Genomic DNA, 24,199 nt, shown 5'->3' on the forward strand with positions numbered 1-24,199 from the left:
TAGAAATTTTTTTGTATTTTTTGGATTTTATGATATAAACAAGAAAACAAGACAATAAAACAAAAGGATAGATAAAGGGATCACTCCAAACCCCCAAGATCAAAGATCTATAAAGGTAAATGAAGATTTTTAAGAAATAGACACTGCTCTATGATGCATAAATGTCCAGCTTCGCTGAACTGACCCTTGCTAGTGAGCGGAGCAAAACAACTGAAGTGACCAGAATTTCTGAGGGAAAAGAAGAATCTGAAATGAAGTTAAATTCTGAGCTGAAGTCCATTTCTGAGCTGGTGCATAATTCTGAGCCATTGATGCCATCTGAGCAAGCTATGCTAATTCTGCCAGCGATAGCCAATTTCAGACAAGTGTTCACTGAACAAGCTCAACCTCCAGTTGTAACACTTCTTCGTGGCAAGAAGCACCAAATACCACCCTCAGAAAACCATCAGAGAAAGTCTCCACTGAAGGGCCCCAGTCCACTGAAGCTCTCCAGTGACCGGTTCCAGTCTCCATATTGATGCTCCAGATATACATCTCTAGTGGAAGTCCAGATTTCAGTTTTTCCAGTTACCTTAATAAAGTGTTCTGACTGCGTTTGTGGGGCCCAATAAAGGAAGGATGACAACAAAGGAATGAGTGCCCATGTTATTTCTAACGGTTTGTGGGCCCTCTTGCAAAAGGAATCTTTCTAGAAGTTTTATCTGTCCATTTTCCATTGGCTAATAAATTAGTGGCTGTCCTTTGCACATGACAGCTTTTAGATTATTTTATTATTATTTTGATAACTCCTAGGAAATAGTTTATGTGGCTATAAATAGTGGTTGTATTTCTCTTTGTAAAAGCAGATTATGTTTAATTGAGTGAAATTAATAGAGCAACCTCTATTTTTTTAAAATCTTCATTTACCTGTATAGATCTTTGATCTGGTGGTTTGGAGTGACCCCTTTATCTATAATTGTGGTGGTTTGTCCTTTATCAATTATAGTGGTGAGGTCTTTAAATCTTCGATTCCTTTATCTGTGTTTGTGGTGGCTAGACCTTTATCAAACATAGTGGTGGGTTGGAGTGTTTCCTTGATCCCGGTGGCTTAGCCCTTACGAGTTTTGTTTTGTTGTTGTTTTCATATAAAATCAGGAAAATACCAAAAATAGTTTTCAAGTTGTTTAATTCAGTTGTGCTTAAGTTTTAGCATGATTTACGCATCAAATTTGGTATCAGATCCAGGTTTCAAAAAAGGTTTCTTAATCTTTTAGTCCTTGGTTATTGTTTGGTGAGTTGGGTCAGATTAGATCTGTTGGAGTTGTAGTACGTTTTGTTTAGATCTGGTATTGTTGGTATTGTTTTGTTGAAGATTAATGGCTTTTAGAAGAAATATGACGTTAGAAGAAACTCATAATGCTAGGAGGGATAGGAAGATTGAAGATCTACAAGAAACACTTGGTAGAGTTCTTAATCTATTAGAAGATGGTGGTTTAAGGGTGAATAGAGAATGTGTTGTAGATGAAAGAGATGATGAGTCTCAAGGTCCTAATGAGAGATCTGATGACACCCCCAGATCTTCTAGTGGTTCTGATGAGTCTAATCAGTCTAGAAGAAGGCATAGGAGGCATAAGGTTGATGACACGAAAGATATCAAGATAGATACACCCGATTTTGTTGGTTCTTCAAACCCATAAGAGTTCTTTGAATGGGTTCAGGTTATAGATAGAATAATGGAAATAAAAGGTTATGATGATTAGAAAAGCTTTAAAGTTGCCATTATTAGGTTGAAAAAGTATGCTTCACCTTGTTATGATAATATGAAGTCTGAAAGAGAATATAAGGGTAAAAGCAAAATTAAGACCTGGTACAAGCTGAAAGAAGTTATGCAAAAGAGATTTGTTCCCCATTCGTATAAGCAAGATCAATATCTTCTGATGAATAATCTAAAGTAAGGTACTAAAGAAGTTGTAGAGTATATCAGAGAATTCGAGCAATTGAAGACTCGAACTGGTGTGAAAGAAACTGAAGAGCATACTATCGCTAGATTCCTTGGTGGGTTAAATACTACCATTTCTGAGAAGTTAGAATTACAACCCATCTGGACATATGAAGGTGCTTGCAAGTTAGCTCTCCAGATTGAGAAGCAACTAAAAAAGAAAGGCCAATACAAACCTTTCACTAAGATTCCATCCAGTTCCAGTCAACCAGTTCTGAAGCCCAGCTCAACTGGTCAACCAGTTCAAAGGTTAAGTGCAACTGGTCAACAGTCTTTCGGAGGCAAGGAAACTGGAGGATCACAAGAGCCAGTTGGAAAGAAATGTTTTAAATGTCATGGTTTTGGTCACTTACTGCTAAAGAGATTGAAAGCTTACCAGATGTTGACACTGAAGAAGGTGAACCAGTATACGATGATGATGAAAGTGAAGAAACATATGTTGGTGCAGATGTTGGAGAAATGTTGGTCGTGAGAAGAGTGATGCATGCTAATGAAGTTGTAAGTGATGCTGCCTAGAGAGAAAATATCTTCCATTCCAGATGTACTATTAAAGACAAAGTGTGTGATCTGATCTGTTAGAAATCTAAAAATAGTGATAAATTGTAATTTAAATTAGTGGACTAATTGTTGTTAAGACATAGTGAAATGATTTCTAAGGTTGAGGGACTAGGAGTGTTAATTAGCTTAATTGTAGATTTAGACTATAAATACCCTCAACTCCTTAGAAATCATAAGCCTTTGATCCATTTTTTACACACACTTAATACAGTCCGTTCCAATCTCTCTCTCTCTCTAGAAATCACACACACTAAACACACCAAGAACACACACACTTGATCCGTCATTGTTGAGATCAAAATAACAAAGATCAAAGCTACAAAAGTTGAAAGATTGATTGGAAGATTCAAGACAAAGAAGTAAAGCTTCGAAAAAGTCTTCATCAACACATTTCATTCATGATCTTCAAAGTCATATGATAATACTTGGTCTAGAAGCTCCAAAGCATACATCAAGGAGGAGAGTACAAGTTTTTGATACTTCATTTTGATACTTCATTTCAAGAAAACAAATTTTCATTCGAGAATCAAAGATTGAAGAACCAAAGCCAAGTTTATACCTTCCACACTTCAAAATACAACTCTGATTCATGGTTCATCAATTTTTCAAAGATTCTAGAGTCATTCATTTTATTCTCTGTTCAAAAAGAACATTGAGAATTTCATCATGTTTTAACTTCGAGAAGTCCAAGACCAAGATTGATTCAAGTTCTCCAGAGACGATGAGAAAGCTTTGAAGACTTGTTTCATCACACCAATTGTCTTCACCATCGGGCTCATCAACTTAATTCCTACAAGACAAAATAACACGTACTTCATTCATTACAATATATCACTAAGGGGGAGAATGTTAGAAATCCAAAAATAGTGATAAATTGTAGTTTAAATTAGTGGACTTAGTTGTTGTTAAGACATGGTGAAATGATTTCTAAGGTTGAGGGACTAGGAGTGTTAATTAGCTTAATTGTAGATTTAGACTATAAATACCCTCAACTCCTTAGAAATCATAAGCCTTTGATCCATTTTTTACACACACTTAATACAGTTCGTTCCAATCTCTCCCTCTCTTTAGAAATCACACACACTAAATACACCAAGAACACACACACTTGATCCGTCATTGTTGAGATCAAATCCAGAGAAGAAATCGTGTTATAACATGATCATTGATGGTGGAAGTTGTGCTAATGCTGCTTCAACGTATATGGTAGAAAAACTGGAGTTACCTACCAAAAAACACCCTCGTCCATACAAGTTGCAATGGCTTAGTAAAGGATTTGAGGTAAAAGTTAACCGACAAGTTACTATTCCTTTTTCCATTGGATATCTTTATGAAGATAAAATAGTTTGTGATGTTGTCCCTATTGATGTTTGTCATATTTTATTGGGTAGACCTTGGTTATTTGATAATTATGTATTTCATAATGGTCGTGGAAACTCTTATTCATTATTTGTAAATGGGAAGAAGGTCACTTTGACTTCTCTGAAATCTAGTGAGTTACTGAAAATCAATATGAAAGACCAGCCTAAGTCTTTATTTACGTCCCAAACTGAAGTTGAGGAAGAGTTAACTGGAGGCTCTCTAGTTATGATGTTACTGGTGCTTGAACGTACTGAAGATAAGGAGTTCACTGGAGTCCCCAGTCTCCTGAAGTCTCTACTGGAGGAATTCACTGATGTTTTCCCAGAAGACCTACCTGAAGGTTTGCCGCCAGTTAGAGGTATAGAACACCAGATTGACCTGATTCTAGGTTATGTTCTTCCTAACAAAGCTGCTTATCGATGTTCACCAACTGAAGCAAAAGAGTTACAAAGGCAGGTAGATGAGTTGGTTGCTAAAGGTTATGTGAGAGCAAGTATGAGTCCTTGTTCAGTCCCAACTCTCCTAGTCCCAAAGAAAAATGGTTCGATGAGAATGTGTGTTGATAGTAGAGCCATAAATAATATAACTATTAAGTATAGATATCTCATTCCCAGGTTGGATGATATGCTTGATGAGTTACATGGTTCTAGTGTGTTTTCAAAAATTGATCTCAGAAGTGGTTATCACTAGATTCGAATAAAAGATGGAGATGAGTGGAAGACTGCATTCAAAATCAAAGGAGGCCTTTATGAACGGTTAGTAATGCCTTTTGGTTTATTTAATGCTCCCTGTACTTTCATGAGGTTAATGAATGAAGTTCTCAGACCACTTATTGGTCAGTTTGTTGTTGTTTACTTTGATGATATTCTTGTATATTCAAAATCCGAAGCTGGACATGTTAATCATTTAAGAAGTGCATTTGAATTACTAAGGAAACACCAGTTGTATGGTAAACTGGAGAAATGTGATTTTATGGTGGAAAGTGTAATTTTCCTTGGATATGTGGTGTCAAAAAAGGGTATTTCCATGGATCCTTCCAAGGTAGAAGCCATCAGATCATGGCCAGTTCCTACTATAATCACTTAAGTAAGAAGTTTTCATGGACTGACATCTTTTTATAGAAAATTTATCAAGAATTTCTCTACAGTTGTGGCTCCAATTACTGATTGTCTGAAGAAAGGTGTGTTGGACTGGCCAAGTTCAGCCCAGTTAGCCTTTGAATCACTGAAGGAAAAGCTCAGTTCAGCTCCAGTATTATCTTTGTCAGATTTTGATCAGTTGTTTGAATTAGAGTGTGACACCAATGGTGTGGGTATTGGTGCAGTTCTGTTGCAAGCAGGGTGTCCAGTGGCATATTTCAGTGAAAAGCTGAATGGTTCTAAACTAAAGTATAGCACTTATGATAAAGAATTAAATGCAATTATTCGTGCTATTACTCACTGGTCTCATTATCTGAAGCCAACACAGTTTGTCTTATTTTCTGACCATGGAGCACTGAAGTTTATTAATGGTCAACACAAGCTTAATGCCAGACATGCAAAATGGGTGGAATTTTTGCAGTCTTATTCGTTTGTTTCTAAACATAAATTGGGGTAGCGAATATTGTTGTTGATGCACTTTCTAGAAGATATTCGTTGCTATCAATTCTGGATGCAAGAGTTTAGGATTTTCTTTCATTAAGGAGTTGTATACTGCTGACCCAGACTTTTCTGATCGTCTCACTGAAGCTCACCAAAAAGGACCATATGTTGTTCAGGATGGTTTCTTGTTTAAAAATGGTAAGTTGTGTATTCCACGAGGTTCCATCAGAGATTTACTGAAGAATGTTAAGAATATCATCAGTCGCTGTCCAACTTGTCACCAAGTGAAGGCTACTTTTCACAAAGATTTGTATACTCCTCTTCCAGTTCCAAGTCAACCATGGGAAGATCTTAGCATGGATTTTATTTTTGCACTGCCCAGAACTCAAAGAGGAAAAGATTCAATAATGGTGGTTGTTGATCGTTTTTCGAAGATGGCTCATTTTATTCCTTGCAATACTACAAATGATGCTTCAGCAGTGGCAAACTTATTTTTCAAAGAAATTGTTCGTCTACATGGAATTCCAAAGACCATTGTTTTAGATAGAGATGTGAAATTTCTAAGTTATTTCTAGAAGACTTTATGGAGATTGACGGGTACCAGATTGATGTTCAGTACGACTCATCATCCTCAAACTGATGGACAAACTGAAGTGACAAATCGTACAATTGGTATGCTGTTGAGAATATTGGTGAAGAAGACGTTGAAAGATTGGGATCTGAAGTTAGCTCATGTTGAGTTTGCCTTCAACAAAGTGATAAGTCAGGATATATATTAAATGGTGTAAAAATGATTATATAGATTAATTTTCTATTAAAATAGACCTACTTTGATATATGTTTTTTAAATTTCAGGTTTGAGTTAAAACGAATAAATTATGGGATTAAGAGTGAAGTTACAACATTCAATTATGGCATGACAAAAATGATGCTATCGATGGACACATTAACTCATTTTACAATTTGAGGATTTATGAAAGAGTTTTTGCTTTGGGCATGTTCTCGTTATTTTGGATGATCATAAAAAGAAGTCCATCAATTGTTGTTTTAGTGATGTCGGTTAAGAAGGTCACTTGAACAACACTTGCCATACGAACATCAAGACTAAAATCCATGTTATTCTTATTTTTCTTTGGATTTGAGCCCAAGCAAGAAAAGAAAAGGCCCATATATTGATTTTTGTTTATGTCGGCTATGTGGGTTTCAACGAAATAAAGATATATATATATTTATCTTGGCTGCGTTTGAGAGGGAGCTCTCATTAATTTCGAAGGGGGTTTTGGTCGACACATTATAGTCGGCTCCAATTAATTTTAGAGGGGTTTCGAACAAAAGTAAGTTGAGCGAAGAAAGTGTGCGAACGAACATAATTTGGAGTCGATCAACAACAACCATGCAACAAAGCTTTTCTTTATCAATTGTTGGTGACTTGATGATGATTATGTCCGGCTAAGGTTTTTGTAATCTCTCTCGATGAACAATTGATAGTTAATTTTATTTGATGAACTTTACTTTCAGTCGCGTAAACATTGTTCTTTTTGGATTATAATTCATATGACTGATTGGGTATTTATTCACTATTATTTGATTTGGATTTTCGTAAGACAACTTATTGCGAGTTAATGATTTGTGCCGAGTCCACCTAGTTTAGGGATTAAGACATGTCATATAATTAACATAGGTTGTGCCTAAATATGTTCTTGTCAAGTAATAAAATTATGTCTATGTAATTTAGAATAATACTCGGTAAAGTTTATTAAGTAAAATAACGTGACTTTTGGGATTCGGGAGGGATGCACTTTTTATTATTGTTTACAAGTTTTCTTTTTAATTTTCTCTTGTTTAATTAAATTAAGTTTAGCTATTTTGATTAATAAAATTTAGTTTTCTTTTTACTTTCAAAACCAAACAAAAATTGTTAAAACTTGTCTATAACTACAGACGCTCCTCGTGGACGATATCCACTTACCCTATCTAGTATAAGGTATTTAGGATTATTTTTGATTGATACTTCGACGTCGATCAAATTTTGGCGCCGCTGCCGGGGAGCGAGTGCGCTTGTAGTTCAAGTTTTATTTTTCTTTATTTATCTTTTCTAGTTAGTTATTTTTTTTTATTTTTAAAACCAAAAAAATAAAAAAATTATAAAACCCAAAAAATACAACAAAGATTTTTTTTTTATTTTAGTTTATTTTCTGCATTTATTATTTTTTGTTCTATTTTACGGGTTTGTTTTTTTGTTTGTTTTTTTTCTTTATTCAGTTAGTTATAGTGCGATGGATTACTACTCTTCAAATGATGTCTCTAATTCAGGAAATTTCGCTAATAAAATTCGGGCTAATATAAATTCAATTAGTAAGAAACTTGATCTTTTATTCCAAAAATTTGGGAATGGTAGTGCTAATGTTTTACAGAGGAATGAAGTGCAAGGTAGGAGATATAATCCATATGCAAATAGTTGTAACTCAAGATGGATGGATCAACCAAACTTTGGATGGCATGGTGATATAATACTGAATCCAAATCAAGCATACCAACAGTTTAACCACCATCAAAGATCTTACCAACAATGGCCTCAACAGGATTATCAAAGTCAGGGCAACTATTATATGGAATGTCAAGATTATAGGTACTAACAAGATCCATACCAATGCCAATATTAGTATGAGAACCAATATGAGAACCAATACCAAGGATCATTTCAAAATCAGTATCAAAATCAGTATCAGTATGAGAGCCAAAGTCAAGGATCTTTCCAATGCCAAAATCAGAATCAAGATTATAATCAGTTATCTAGTTTTGAATCAAACCTGGATAGGATTCTGGAAGAATTGAGAGAGTCAAATAAGGAACATACTGAGCAGTTAAAGAGGGAAGATGAGGCGTCTTCAAGTCACATAGATGAATACGGATCAGCGGGGAACGTGACAATGAACGACATATTCATTGATTCAGGTGAGTCTTCAGACTTAGTCTCTGATTTCCCATTACTTATTGAAAAATATGTGCAGATACAGGAGGTCGAACATGAGGGAATCGAGATCGAGAAAGAAAGCATGGAACCTGATCTAGTAGTCAATTGTGCTACATCTGATCCTACTGATGCACCTCACTAGATGAGTTTCCAAGAAGATGAGCCATCGATTTCTAATGGTACATTACATTGTGATCAAAGAGATTTCGAGGAGCCAAACATTGTTCAAAGCGTCGAACCTGTTCTTGATGTTGCGCCACACTGTGTCTATCAGGCCGACATTAATCCGTTGAAGTCAGTTAAAGTTTTCGAATTCAATGCCGATCAAGCTCTAATTACTATCTCACAACAAACGGAGAAAGAAAAGATTCAAGAAAAGATTGGTAAGTACCCAAACATAATCAATTTTATAAAAATTAATGTGCCTTTGTTTATTTTGTTTTCAGGTATGCCAAAACTTGACAAATCGTTCAAGAGCTTGATGTTGATGGAAAAGAAGAAACAGCCAGACAAGGAGATCACAACTTTTACAAAGGCTGAATATGTGGATACAAGGCAAGGACATTTTCTGACCAAGCTGTGTTATCAAGGGAGCTCTCTAATTCCTTATACTTTAGTTAATTTTCAATGTGATGAATTAGTTAATCCACTGGCTAGTAGTAATTTTATGCCATATTTCTTATTCCTTAAACTAGCCCCTGATCCCTTAGTCCCTGATCCTTTCAAACTTACGAATATAAGTTCTAAAATTAATCATTTGAAAGTTCCACATCACAACAGAAGTTTTAAGATTTTGTATGTTCGGATGAAAGGATTGATTTTTCCCATGGGTTTTCATAAAAAGATAAATGATTTTTATTTATTGAAAGGAAATTCTGAAAAGGTGAAATTGACTGACTGGGTAATGATAAAAATTAAATTCACCTATTTTTCACCTTATTGGTGTAGACCACCCGACTGTTTAGGTGTAGGGGTGTTGAAAACCCAATCATGACATATCTTTTGGGTGTGAGTCAGGCTCATGACATTAAACTAAGCGCTGAATGGGAGGCAACCCATTAATTTAGTTAGTTTTTTTTGAGTCTTTCTATTTTAGTTGTTTTCTTTTAGTTATGTCACCAATAAAACAATAGTTCATCAACTTTGACATGGTCAAAGTTGGGGTGGGGTTTGTATTAACTTGTTTATTTGTGTTAACCCCGCGAGAGAGAGAAGGAAGTATATAATTGGACTAATGGACTTATCTCTAGTTTTGAGCATTGTTGGCTCAAAGTTGGAGAGGGGAGTCAAATTTATTGTTTTGTTGTTAGTGTTCACTGAACAAGCTTAGCCTCCAGTTGTAACACTTCTCCAGTGGCAAGAAGCTCCAGATACCACCCTGAGAAAACCATCAGAGAAAGTCTCCACTAAAGTGCTCCAGTCCACTGAAGCTCTCCAGTGACCGGTTCCAGTCTCTAGTAGAAGTCCAGATTTCAGTACGACTATAGTGGAAGTCCAGATTTCAGTTTTTCCAGTTACCTTAATAAAGTGTTCTGACTGCGTTTGTGGGGCCCAATAAAAGAAGGATGACAGCTTTCCAAAGAAGATGACAACAAAGGAATGAGTGCCCATGTTATTTCTAACGGTTTGTGGGCCCTCTTGCAAAAGGAATCTTTCTAGAAGCTTTATCTGTCCATTTTCTATTGGCTAATAAAGTAGTAGTTGTCCTTTGCACATGACAGCTTTTAGATTATTTTAATAACTCTTAGGAAATAGATTATGTGGCTATAAATAGTGGTTGTATTTCTCTTTGTAAAAGCAGATTATGTTGAATTGAGTGAAATTAATTAAGCAGCCTCTATTTCTTAAAAATCTTCATTTACCTGTATAGATCTTTGATCTTGGTGGTTTGGAGTGACCCCTTTATCTATAATTGTGGTGGTTTGTCCTTTATCAATTATAGTGGTGAGGTCTTTAAATCTTCGATTCCTTTATTTGTGTTTGTGGTGGCTAGACCTTTATCAAACATAGTGGTGGGTTGGAGTGTTTCCTTTATCCTTGATCCCGGTGGCTTAGCCCTTACGAGTCTTGGTGGTGGATTCTTTTATCTATTCTTTATTTTATTGTTTTGTTTTGTTGTTGTTTTCATATAAAATCAGAAAAATACCAAAACTAGTTTTCAAGTTGTTGTTTAATTCCGCTGTGCTTAAGTTTTAGCTGATTTACGCATCACTCTATTAGTTCAGTCAATTTCAATCATCAACTCCTTTTACAATGAGAAATACAACCCATATTTATAGCTACATAAACTATTTCCTAGTAGTTATCGAAATAACAATAAAATAATCTAAAAGCTATCATGGGCAAAGGACAGTCACTTGTTTATTAGCCAATAGGAAATGGACAGATAAAGCTTTTAGAAAGATTCGATTTGCAAGAGGGCCCACAAATGGTTAGGAATAACGTTGTCACTCCTTCCTTCATTCTTCCTGTCAACAATTGTCATTCCTTCTTTATTGGACCTCACGAACACGCGTCAGAACAAACTTTATTAAGGCAACTGGAAAAATTGAAATATGAACTTCCACTGGAGACATACATCTGGAGCATCCATCTGGAGACTGGAACTGGTCACTAGAGAGCTTCAGTGGACTGGTGGGCTTCAGCGGAGAACTTCACTGATGGATTTCTGATGGTTGTATCTGGAGCTTCTTGCCACTTGAGAAGTGTTACAACTGGTGGCTGAGCTTGTTCAGCGAACACTTGTCTGAAATGGGCTATCACTGGCAGAATTAGCATGGCTTACTCAGATGGCATCACTGGCTTAAAATTCTGCTTTAGTTCATAAATGGACTTTAGCTCAGAATTTAACTTCATTTCGGAATCTTCTGTTATCTCAGAAATTCTGGTCAGTTCAGTCGATTTGCTTAGCTCACTAGCAACGGTCAGTTCGGTGAATATGGACGTTTCTGCATCATTCTCCCCTTCTGAAAAAGGAGTTGCCCTCAAGTCCTCGAGGTACTCATCTTCCAGATAAGGCATCAGATCACCAACATTAAATGTACTTGAAACTGACATATCTCCAAGTAACTCAACCTTATAAGCATTTTCACCATATCTCTCTAGAATTTTGAATGGTCCTTCAGCTCTGGGCATCAACTTGTTCTTTCTTCTTGCTGGAAATCTTTCTTTCCTCAGATGCACCCAAACTAGATCTCCCGGGGCAAAACTGGACTGTTTTCCAATGCTTATTTGCTCTTGCCTTTTATTCAGCATTTGTTTTCTCAATTTTGGCCTTCACTTGTTGATGAATTTTCTTTATCTTTCTAGCTCTGGCCTCAGCTTCAATACTTGCTTTTGGTTCAATTGAAAATGGAATTAAATCAATGGGAGTCAATGGATTGACACCATAACAAATTTCAAATGGGGATTTACTGGTGGAATAAGTAGGAGCTTTATTGAAGGCAAATTCAACATGAGCAAACTTCAGATCCCAATCCTTTAGTGTCTTCTTCACCAGTGTTCTCAACAGCATGCCAATCGTACGATTAGTGACTTCAGTTTGTCCATCAGTTTGAGGGTGATGAGACGTACTGAACATTAATCTGGTTCCCATCAATCTCCATAATGTCTTCCAGAAATAAATCAGAAACTTGACATCTCTATCTGAAATAATAGTCTTTGGAGTTCCATGTAGACGAACAATTTCCTTGAAAAATAAGTTTGTCACTGTTAGAGCATCATTTGTAGTATTGCAAGGAACAAAATGTGCCATTTTTAAAATTGATCAACCACCATTATCGAATCTTTTCCCCTTTGAGTTCTGGGAAATGCAACAATAAAATCCATGCTAAGATCTTCCCATGGTTGACTTGGAACTGGAAGAGGAGTATACAAACCCCTGTGAAAAGTTTCCTTCGCCTGGTGACAAGTTGGACAGCGACTGATAATATTCTGAACATCCTTCAGTAAAGTTGTGTTCAGTAAGAATCTCTCCAGTTTTGTTTATGCTAAAATGGCCAGCCAAACCTCCTCCATGTGCTTCCCTTCTTAGTAGATCATGAATAGAACCCCTTGGAATACACAATTTACCATTTTTAAATAAGAAACCATCTTGAACAACAAATGGTCCTTTCTGGTTAGCTTCAGTGAGACGATCAGCAAAGTTTGGATCAGCAGCATACAACTCCTTAATGAAAGAAAATCCAAGAACTCTTGCTTCTAGAATTGATAACAAGGGGTATCTTCTAGAAAGTGCACCAGCAACAACATTAGCCACTCCAGCCTTGTGCTTAGAAACAAATGAATATGACTGCAAAAATTCTACCTATTTTGCATGTCTGGCATTAAGCTTGTGTTGATCATTTATGAACTTTAGTGCTTCATGGTCAGAAAATAAAACAAACTGTTTTGACTTCAGATAATGTGACCAGTGAGTAATTGCACGAATAATTGCATAAAACTCTTTGTCATAAGTGCTATACTTCAATTTAGAACCATTAAGCTTTTCACTAAAATAAGCAATTGGACGCTCTGCTTGCACCAGAACTGCACCAATACCCACACCACTGACGTCACATTCTAACTCAAATAACTGATCAAAATCTGGCAAAGATAATACTGGAGCTGAAGTGAGCTTTTCCTTCAGTGACTCAAATGCCAACTGGGTTGAACTTGGCCAGTCAAACACACCTTTCTTCAGACAATCAGTAATTGGAGCCACAACAATAGAAAAATTCTTGATAAATCTTCTATAAAAAGATGCCAGTCCATGAAAACTTCTTACTTCAGTGATGGTAGTAGGAACTGGCCATGATCTGATGGCTTCTACCTTGGAAGGATCAATGGAAATACCTTCTTTTGATACTACATAACCAAAAAAAAGTACACTTTCAACGATAAAATCACATTTCTCTAGTTTGCCATACAACTGGTGTCTTCTCAGTAAATCAAACACACTTCTCAAATGATTAACATGTTTAGCTTCAGATTTAGAATATACCAGAATATCATCAAAATAAACAACAACAAACTGACCAATAAGTGGCCTGAGAACTTCATTCAACAGTCTCATGAAAGTACTGGGAGCATAAGATAAACCGAAAGGCATTACTAACCATTCATAAAGGCTTCCTTTAAATTTGAATGCAGTCTTCCACTCATCTCCATCTTTCATTCAAATTTGGTGATAACCACTTCTGAGATCAAATTTTGAAAACACATTGGAGCCATGTAACTCATCAAGCATATCATCCAATCTGGGAATGGGATATCTATACAATAGTTATGTTATTTATGGCCCTACTATCAACACACATTCTCATTAAACCATCTTTCTTTGGAACCAAGAAAGTTGGGACTGAACAAGGACTCATACTTGCTCTCACATAACCTTTAACAACCATCTCATCTACCTGCCTTTGTAACTCTTTTGCTTCAGTTGGTGATCATCGATAAGCAGCTTTGTTAGGAAGAATTGGACCTAGAACCAGGTCAATCTGGTGTTGTATACCTCTAACTGGCGGTAAACCTTCAGGTAGGTCTTCTGGGAAAACATCAGTGAATTCCTTCAATAAAGACTTTAGGAGACTGGGGACACCAGTGAACTCCTTCTCTTCAGTACGTTCAAGCACCAGTAATATCATAACTGGAGAGCGTCCAGTTAACTCTTCTTCAACCTGAGTTTGGAACATAAACAAAGACTTGCTATGCTGGTATTTTTTACTAACTTTCAATAACTCGTTGGGTTTTAGAGAAGTCAGAGTGACTTTCTTACCACTTACAAATAATGAATAAGAATTTGCACGACCATTATGAAATATATAATTATCGAATAACCAAGGCCTACCCAGTAAAATATGACAAGCATCCATATGGACAACATCACAAACAACTTTATCTTCATAAATAGATCCAATGGAAAAAGGAATAGTAACTTGTCGATTAACTTTTACCTCAGATCCTTCACTAAGCCATTGCAACTTGTATGGACGAGGGTGTTTTGTGGTAGGTAACTCCAGTTTTTCTACCATATATGTTGAAGCAACATTAGCACAACTTCCACCATCAATAATCAGATCACACATGTTGTCTTTAATAGTACATCTGGAATGGAAGATATTTTCTCTCTGGGCAGCATCAATTGCAACTTCATTAGCATGCATCACTCTTCTGACTACCAGCATTTCTCCAACATCTGGACCAACATATGTTTCTTCACTTTCATCATCATCGTACACTGGTTCACCTTCTTCAGTATCAACATCTGGTAAACTTTCAATTTCTTTAGCAGTAAGTGCTCACTGGTTGGGACACTGGGCCTGGAAGTAACCAAAACCATGACACTTAAAACATTTCCTTCCAACTGGTTCTTTTGATCCTCCAGTTTCTTTCTCTTTGCCTCTGAAGGACTGTTGACTAGTTGCACTAAGCTTAAGAACTGGAACTGGAAGAAACCTTAGCAAAAGGTTTGTACTGGACCTTCTTCATTAGTTGCTTTTCAATCTGGAGGGCCAGTTTGCAAGCACCTTCGTATGTCCAGATGGGCTGCAATTCTAACTTCTCAGCAATGGTAGCATTCAACCCACCAAGGAATCTGGATAGTATGCTCTTCAGTTTCTTTCACACCAGTTCAAGTCTTCAGTTGCTCAATTTCTCTGATATACTTTACAACTTCTTTAGTTCCTTGCTTTTGTATCTGGTGGACCCATTCAAAGAACTCTTCAGGGTTTGAAGAACCAATAAAATCTGGGGGATCTATCTTAATATCTTTTGTATCATCCACCTTAGACTATGCCTTCTTCTAGACTGATTAGACTCATCAGAATCACTAGAGGATATGGGTGTATCATTAGATCTCTCACTAGGACCTTGAGACTCATCATCTCTTTCACCTACAACACGTTCTCTAATCAACCTTAAACCACCATCTTCTAATAGATTAAGAACTCTACCAAGTGTTTCTTGTAGATCTTCAATCTGCCTATCCCTTCTAATATTATGAGCTTCTTCTAATGTCATATTTCTTAGAAAAGCCATTAATATTCAACAAAACAACACCAACACCAACAAATTTAAGCAAAACAAACTACAACTCCAACTAATCGAATCTGACCCAACAAACCAAACAACAACCAAGGACTAAAAGATTAAGAAATCTTTTTTTTTTGAAACCTGTCTCTTATACCAAATTTGATGGGTAAAAAATGCAATAACTCAAGCACGGCGTAAAAAAAACAAAATGATAACCTGTCTCCTTCCTTCCTTCTTCCTGTTAACAGCTGTCATTCCTTCTTTATTGGACCCCACGAACACGCGTCAGAACAAACTTTATTAAGGCAACTGGAAAAACTGAAATATGGACTTTCACTGGAGACGTACATCTGGAGCATCCATCTAGAGACTGGAACTGGTCACTAGAGAGCTTCTAGTGGACTGGTGGGCTTCAGTGGAGAACTTCACTGATGGATTTCTGATGGTTGTATCTGGAGCTTCAGTGGATTGGTGGCTGAGCTTGTTCAGCGAACACTTGTCTGAAATGGGCTATCACTGGCAGAATTAGCATGGCTTACTCAGATGGCATCACTGGCTTAAAATTCTGCTTTAGCTCATAAATGGACTTTAGCTCATAATTTAACTTCATTTCGGAATCTTTTGTTATCTCAGAAATTCTGGTCAGTTCAGTCGATTTGCTCAGCTCACTTGCAACGGTCAGTTCGGTGAATCTAGACATTTCTGCATCAATATTATTCAACTAGTGAAAATCATCATTCTTTCAAAAAATCAAGATTTACATGTCAACACATATTCTTAGTTAAACTCATCATGCAACTCAATAACAAATTAGGTTCTACAAGTATTTGAGGAAAAATTATACAAATCTCAATTTTTAGCAAGGTCCCCAAATTTGGGTATCTCTAAGGTTACTACTCCAAACTCTGTTACTGATTTCAGACCTATTTCTTGCTGCAATGTATTATATAACTGCATTACCAAGATCTTTACGGATAAAATAAACGAAGGACTTGATGATATAGTGGGAATTAACAAGTCTGCATTTACTCCTGAGCGGTGTATTTCTGATAATATACTACTCACCCAGGATCTCATGCACAATTATCATAGAGAGTTTGGTCCGTTGTGCCTTTAAAATCGATATCCAGAAAGCCTATGATACTGTTGACTAGAAGTTCTTAAAAGCTACCCTAATCGGTTATGGTTTCCACCCCAAAATAATTCACTGGTTTATGACTTGTGTATCGACTGCATTATTTTAAATTAGTGTGAACGGGATTATCCATGGTTATTTTAAAGGGAAAAGAGGATTGCGCCAAGGAAACCCGATGTCCCCTTATCTTTTTACTATGGTTATGGTAGTTCTATCACTCATCCTTCAAAATAAGATCAACAATTCAATAGGTTTCAAATACCATAACCGTTGTGAAAAACAACGGATTATTAACTTATGTTTTGCAGATGACTTATTTTTGTTTTCTAGGGGAGATGTCTGTTCGGCTGGAATTCTCATGGATGGGCTTAATACTTTATATGGCAAGAAAGAAATGGAAGACTTTTTTCGACAACAGCAAAGAATGCGTGACATTATTGTTTCCACTGGAATTCTCATGGATGGGCTTAATACTTTATATGGCAAGTTTAAACAGCGTAGCAGTGGCATGAGTATTCTTGAGGCTTGAAATCTACCAAATAAGAATTAATATGGACTGCTGACTCTGTGGTGTCAATTGATGAACTTACATAGGAATCTTTGTTTGTTTTTATAGATAACAATGTAATAGGTTTTTGAGTTTGCATTTTGCTTGTTCTACATATACATGGGTTGTCATGTATATGAATTGATGTGGTATTCTGCCACATTACTTGTAAAACTTTGGTTTGTTGTTATAAAAGTGAAATAGGGTATCCCTTTAACCAAAAGAACCCTAAATTCTCTAAAAAATCAAAATTAGGTTAAAAAAGGTTATTACCTCAAGCATTCAAGGGAGTATTTCAAGAATTAAAATCACAAACTCTTCTCTTCCTCTTTTAATCTTGAATTTAAACCCACGGTTAAACCCATACTCAAGCCCTCACTTTGAATTCTTATAAGATAATAAAAGATAATTATTGTTATTTAAGTTGAAGGATTCTTGAATTGAGCTGAGAATAGAATTTGATTTGAAAGATTCAAGAGAAGAAGATACAAAAAGAGTGAAGAAGAATTAGTGGGTTGTGACTAAGGGAGGGGAAAGAAGGTTGACACTTTCTTGAGAAGCCACGCCTCTTTTTCTTTTTGTGGGTAATTTTTACCCGCTATCCACTAAGGTTCCAACTAAATTAACCCCATAACAAAAATAAAATACTAGGAAATTAATTTAATGTCAAAAGTACAAAAAAGGGATAATTTATTTACCTTAAGAAATTTTGGGGTGTTACAATTATCCCCCACTTGAAACGGATCACGGCCTCGTGATCCAAGCCATATGTAAAGACGGATAGTAAACAAGAACGTCATGCTCGGACTCCCACGTGCAACCGGACAACTTTCCATGCTTTCACAAAAGTTATAGGTCCTCACTGTTTTATTTTGAACTGTCCTAAGTTCTTCTTCTACTATGGCAATGAGTTCCTTAACATATTTTTACCTATTGTTGACTTCAATTTCATTAAAAGGCACATAGGTAGCTTCGTCAGCAAAGCTTTTTCTAAGGTGTGACACATGAAAAGTAGGATGAATTCCCAAAAGCTCATCTGGCAACTCCAAACGATAAGCAACTTTGTCAACATAAAAAGCAATTTCATTTATATCTCATGCATTTCACCCCGGTAGTTAAACACATAAAATAGTTTGAAAGGGGGCTATGACTCACATGTTTCAAGAGGGATATAGAGCTGTTCAAATGCGTGAAGAGTGCCTAGTGGTGTCGCCCCTTAAGCAAGCCTAAACCATGGTATTCAAATATACACAACGTAAGTGTGTGTTGCATGAAATAGTAAACTAGATCATGAGATGTACGCTAGTAGACTTGCCCATCTTTGGTTGTTTAATTATGGAATTCAAGTGCATTATATTGTTCACATCATTTGGTTGGAAGATGTTTGGTGGTGAAGGTTATTTGTATGATTTTATACGTTTATTAGAAATTCGGTAGTTTGACTTTGTTTTATATATAATTTCCATTGCATACTTTGCTTAATAATAATATTTGAAATTTGTGTTCTCATAATATGGATGTTGATATATTTTTGCTGATTTATTTGTATTCATTTAATTTAATATTATTTAATTAATTATTTATTTATTTTATGGATTTATTAATTAAATAATTCCTTATAATTACTCTTAAGTTCTTAAATTATCTTTAAAATTCATGGATAATTATATACGGATTATTTATTGATTTTTATACTTCTTGATTTATAATATTATGATTTATACTTATATTTATGCACTTCTATTTAATTATTTAATAATAGTGGTTAATTAGTGATTTTTACTTAATAATTTACCTTTAGATTGTATAGTTGTTGTTCCTTTACTTATAATTATTTTTTCCCAGTAGGTTTTGGTCACTTTCAACATTGGTTATGTAATTTTGATCAGATTCATAATTTATACAATTTATTAATTAATTTATATATCTTTTAATTACCATTTTAATTCATTAAATCATAGAAATTCTTACAAATCACCACAAAAGCTTTTGTCCAAAAATCCCAGGCCTTTTAGGCAACTTATATCAATAAAAATTTATAACAATTCAACCTCTCTTGTGTCTTTATAATTTGAGGTCTTTTAAGCATAAAAATCGTTTACCGAAATAACGTTTTAAGCCTCATTTCTTAAGCAATTTAGGTCCTTCAAAAAGGATTTTTGCTCTTGTTTCATTTTGTCCAGAAAGTGCATCATATTTTGATGGTTCAAGTCGTGAGAGTGGTGGTGGTGTGATATGTTTAATTTTGTGCTTTCGGTTAGTGATTGTTTGACTCGAAAATGTGATTTTTGAGCTTGTTATTGCCATGCATCAAATGACTTAACTTTTATACTTTTGAAACACATTATTTCCAGTAGGTTCATCATATTTTCTTGCTCAAAAGATTATGGTGCATGTGTGTGCTAAAAATGCATTTTTGCAAGCTTTCGATTTACGATTTCAAGCATATTTTAACAAGTTTTGATTGAAGCTTTATATCCTTGATATTTTGTAAATTTTTCCAGAATATTTAACATCAAGATTAACATATTTTTCACTTATGAGAAGCCTAGCTTCATCTCATAATCCAACAAAAGATTCAACTTTCTTAAATCTAACAAACATGCAATTATCTCAACTTTTTAACAATAAATCTTTATCCATCTATAACCCATGAACATAAAAACATACTTTTATGAAAAATTCCAGAAAATTCCAGAAATATGGACATAAAAATTATATAAAACATGTCCATCATTTCATGCAAAAAGATTATCTTACAACTATCAACATATCTCAACACTTTTCATGCTAACTGTTATAGATCCAACAACACAACATTAAAAGTCCATATCTTTATAAAATTTCCAGAAATCATAACTTCAAAAATATATAAAAACATAACCATCTTTCAAAGGAAAAACTACTTTAAAAGCTATATAATCTATATCTACACTTTTGGGTCTTAAACTAGTTGAATCCTTGGATCTTTCTTCATGGATTCAACATGCATGAACATGGGAAGAAAGATCCTATCAGCTTTACCCTCATCAAGTGTTTTACCCTCATCAAGTGTTTATTCAAAAGAAAACATAAGGAAAACATGAACTTTTGATAAAACCTTTTTGATATGAATTAGAACAAGATTAATCTAGTAAAAAGATGAAATTATATACCCTTGAAGAACACTTTTGGTGATGAAAATGGTGCAGATTTTCGTGGCTTCTTGGCTCCAAATAACCCTTACTTTACCCTTAAAATAACCCTTACTATGTAGCTTAGTGTAATCCTTGCTTAATCTAACCTAAATCCTTATTATTAACAAGTGTTTAGATGAGTTTTGCTTTGTTTTTCCCTTGTTCTTTGGCTGGCCGATTTCAAGAAAAAGAGAGGGAGAAAAGAGTTCTTTGAGAGAGAATGATGACTTGTGTGTGAAAAATGTGAGGAGTGTGTTTAGTGTGAGCTTCAAGAGAGTTGGAAGAAGTAAAAATTCAAAATGTGGAGTGTGTATGTGTGAAGGGGGGACGGCCAAAAGGGGGGTAATGAAGGGGTTTCTCTCTCTTTTAGAGAGAAAAAAGTTTTTTTATATAAAGCGTAAGGATATTTGTATAAGTTAGGTGTATGTATATATTTTGTAAGAATATTAATTTGTATAGATTTTTAGTGTATGTGATTTATTTAATCTAGTGTAGGTATGTATATATGTATGCCCTGTATATATATATATGTATTTTTGTGTTTTTAATTTGTTACATGGCTCATTGGTTGTAAATCTTGTATTTATATTAAACATATATACATATACTTATTATTATTTAAGCATTTTATGTACATAAAGAACTTTACAAATATTTCAAGATGCTCATACTATTTCCATGACCAAATATTGGTTAGTTGGCTTGATGGTTAAATTGTTGGGCATTTACAAGTATTTTTAATCGCTAGCTCAACTTGTGAGACTTATATTATTATTTATAAGCTGGTTAAATATTAATTAAAATTTTTGTTCAATGGCATTTTATTGAATTGAACTTAACACTAACAATAACTTTAGATTGTAAATCCTGGGGCATTATCTACTAGCTTCACGTATAACTATGGCTTGCGGGAACATAGACATCCTAACTAGCACGTATATAATATTTAAAAAGTAGGGTTGTTACATCCTTACCCCCTTAGAAGAATTCCGTCCCGGAATTTGAATTTGCTTGGGGAGTAAGTGCGGATATTTTTCACGTATGAAGTCTTCACGTTCCCACGTAAATTCGGGTCCGCGTTTTGTATCCCATCTAACTTTGACGATAGGGATTTTGCTTCTCTTAAGACACTTCTCATCGCGATCGAGAACTTCTATTGGCTCCTCACGAAATTGGAGCTTATCTTCCACTCGTAGTTCCTCAAGTGGGACTACTTTCGAATCATCCGCTAAACATTTCTTCAAGTTTGACACGTGGAATGTGTCATGAACATCTCCCAATTCTTGGGGTAACTTCAACTTATAGGCTATGGGGCGTATTCTAGCAACAATTTCAAATGGCCCAATGTATCGAGGGCTCAACTTCCCTCTTTTGCCGAACCTTACGGTTCCTTTCCATGGCGACACTTTTAAGAGCACTTTGTCGCCAACTTCAAATTCTAGCGACTTTCTTCTTTGATCCGCATAACTCTTTTGCCGATCTCTCACGGCTTTAAGCTTTTCTTTAATGATAGCTACCTTGTCCGTTATTTCTTGGACAAAATCAACGGTAGCTTGGCTTCTTTTACCCGTTTCTATCCAACACATTGGTGATCTACTTTTACGCCCATACAAGGCTTCAAACGGTTCACATTGTATGCTAGAGTGATAGCTATTATTGTAAGTAAATTCAGCATATGGCAAGTGTTCATCCCAACTTCCACTAAATTCTAATGCACAAGCTCTTAACATATCCTCCAACGTTTGTATCATTCGCTCACTTTGTCCATCCGTTTGAGGGTGGTAAGCCGTTCTTAGTGCTAATGTTGTGCCTATTGCCTCTTGCACATGACCCCAAAAACGTGAGGTAAATCTACCATCCCGATCGGATATTATGGACAAAGGCACACCATGTAACGTTACAATCTTCTCAACGTACAAGCGAGCTAGACGCTCGGTATTCCAATCTTCTTTGATGGGAATGAAATGGGCTGATTTCGTAAGACGATCAACAATCACCCATATAGCATCATGACCTTTCTTTGTTCGAGGCAATTTCGTCACTAGGTCCATTGCTATTTGCTCCCACTTCTATCCTGGATTTTCTGGCTGCTTTAAAAGACTAAATGGCTTTGGTGCTCAGCTTTGACCATCGCACAAGTCATGCATCGGCTCACATATTGAGCTACATCTCCTTTCTTTCCAGGCCACCAAAAATCCCTTCTTAGGCCTTGATACATCTTATCCGCGCCCGGATGAATTGAATACTTCGTATTATGAGCCTCATTCATAAGTACGTCTCTTAAATCATTCACTTTCGGTACCCAAGCTCTCCCCTTGAAGTATAGAATACCTTCATCATCCTTATCAAACCTCATTTCCATACCACACAATGCTTCATCCTCAATGTTCTTCCCTTCAAAGGCCTTTGCTTAGTCTTTTAAGAAACGATCTCTTAGAGACATTCTTACTTGTAAGTGGCTAATTCTTGCCCTTGGCACTTTAGTATTCACCTTCCTACTAAATGCATCGGCAACAACATTTGCCTTCCCCGGATGATACTTTATTTCACACTCATAGTCATTTAGTAACTCCATCCATCTCCTTTGCCTCATGTTCAACATCTTTTGATCAAAGATGTGTTGCAAGCTCTTATGGTCGGTGAATATTGAGCATTTAGTGCCATAGAGATAATGTCGCCATATCTTCAAGGCAAATACCACGGCTCCTAACTCCAAATCATGAGTTGAATAATTCTTCTCATGTGGCTTCAATTGCCTAGACGCGTACGCAATGACCTTGTCTCTTTGCATAAGCACACATCCAAGTCCTTTATTCGACGCATCTCAATATACTACAGATCCTTCCATTCCATCCGGCAAGGCTAGTATTGGTGCTTCACACAACATGTTCTTAAGCGTTTGAAACGCTTGCTCTTGTTCTTCACCCCATTCGAATTCTCTCGACTTTTGGGTCAAAGGCACCACAATTTTAGAGAATCCTTGGATGAACCTCCTATAATAGCCCGCTAAACCTAGAAAGCTATGCACTTCTGTAGGTGTTTTGGGCGTTTCCCATATCTTGATCGCTTCTATCTTAGCTGGATCTACATGAATTCCTTCTTCGTTCACAATGTGTCCAAGAAATTGGACTTGTCGGAGCCAAAATTCACACTTAGAAAACTTAGCGTATAGCTTTTCATCTCTAAGTAACTGCAAGATTATTCTCAGATGTTTCTCATGTTCATCCTTACTTCTAGAGTATATCAGAATGTCATCAATGAATACTATCACGAATTTGTCCAAGTATGGCCTACAAATTCGATTCATTATATCCATGAAAACGGCAGGCGCATTTGTCAGACCAAATGGCATCACCAGAAACTCGTAATGCCCATAGCGAGTTCTAAAAGCCGTTTTAGGTACATTTTCTTCTCGTACCCTCAATTGAGGATAGCCGGATCTAAGATCGATTTTCGAGAAATGCGACGCTCCTTGAAGTTGATCGAACAAATCGTCTATTCGTGGCAGCGGATATTTATTCCTGATTGTCAATTTATTCAACTCCCTATAATCTATGCACATCCTCAAAGATCCATCCTCGAAGAACTAGGTTGGATTAAACCCTTATCAAGCAATTCTTGCAATTGCTCAGAAAGTTCTCGCATTTCAGAAGGTGCTAACCTATAGGGTGCTTTAGCTACGGGGGCTGCCCCGGGAACTAAATCAATCGTAAACTCCACCTGCCTCGTGGGTGGAAGTCCAGGTAGTTCGTCAGGGAACACATCTAGAAAGTCCCTAACCACCATGACCTTATGAGGGTCCTTACTTTTTACTTGCTTATCCACTACTTGTGCCAAGTATGTGTGATATTCTTTACGTAAATATTTCCTTACTTTCA

The 24,199-nt window shown here is 35.9% G+C and overlaps 1 protein-coding gene across 1 annotated transcript; it reads right to left on the reverse strand.

Moving 5' to 3' along the window:
* Positions 1-23,145: 23,145 nt before the first annotated feature.
* Positions 23,146-23,628, reverse strand: LOC122584818 (uncharacterized mitochondrial protein AtMg00860-like). Its single transcript, XM_043756883.1, has one exon. It carries the CDS (start codon positions 23,626-23,628, stop codon positions 23,146-23,148), a length of 483 nt encoding a protein of 160 aa, XP_043612818.1.
* Positions 23,629-24,199: the final 571 nt, after the last annotated feature.

This window comes from Erigeron canadensis, chromosome 1 (genome assembly GCF_010389155.1).
Source record: "Erigeron canadensis isolate Cc75 chromosome 1, C_canadensis_v1, whole genome shotgun sequence".
Classification (NCBI taxonomy): Eukaryota; Viridiplantae; Streptophyta; class Magnoliopsida; order Asterales; family Asteraceae; genus Erigeron; species Erigeron canadensis.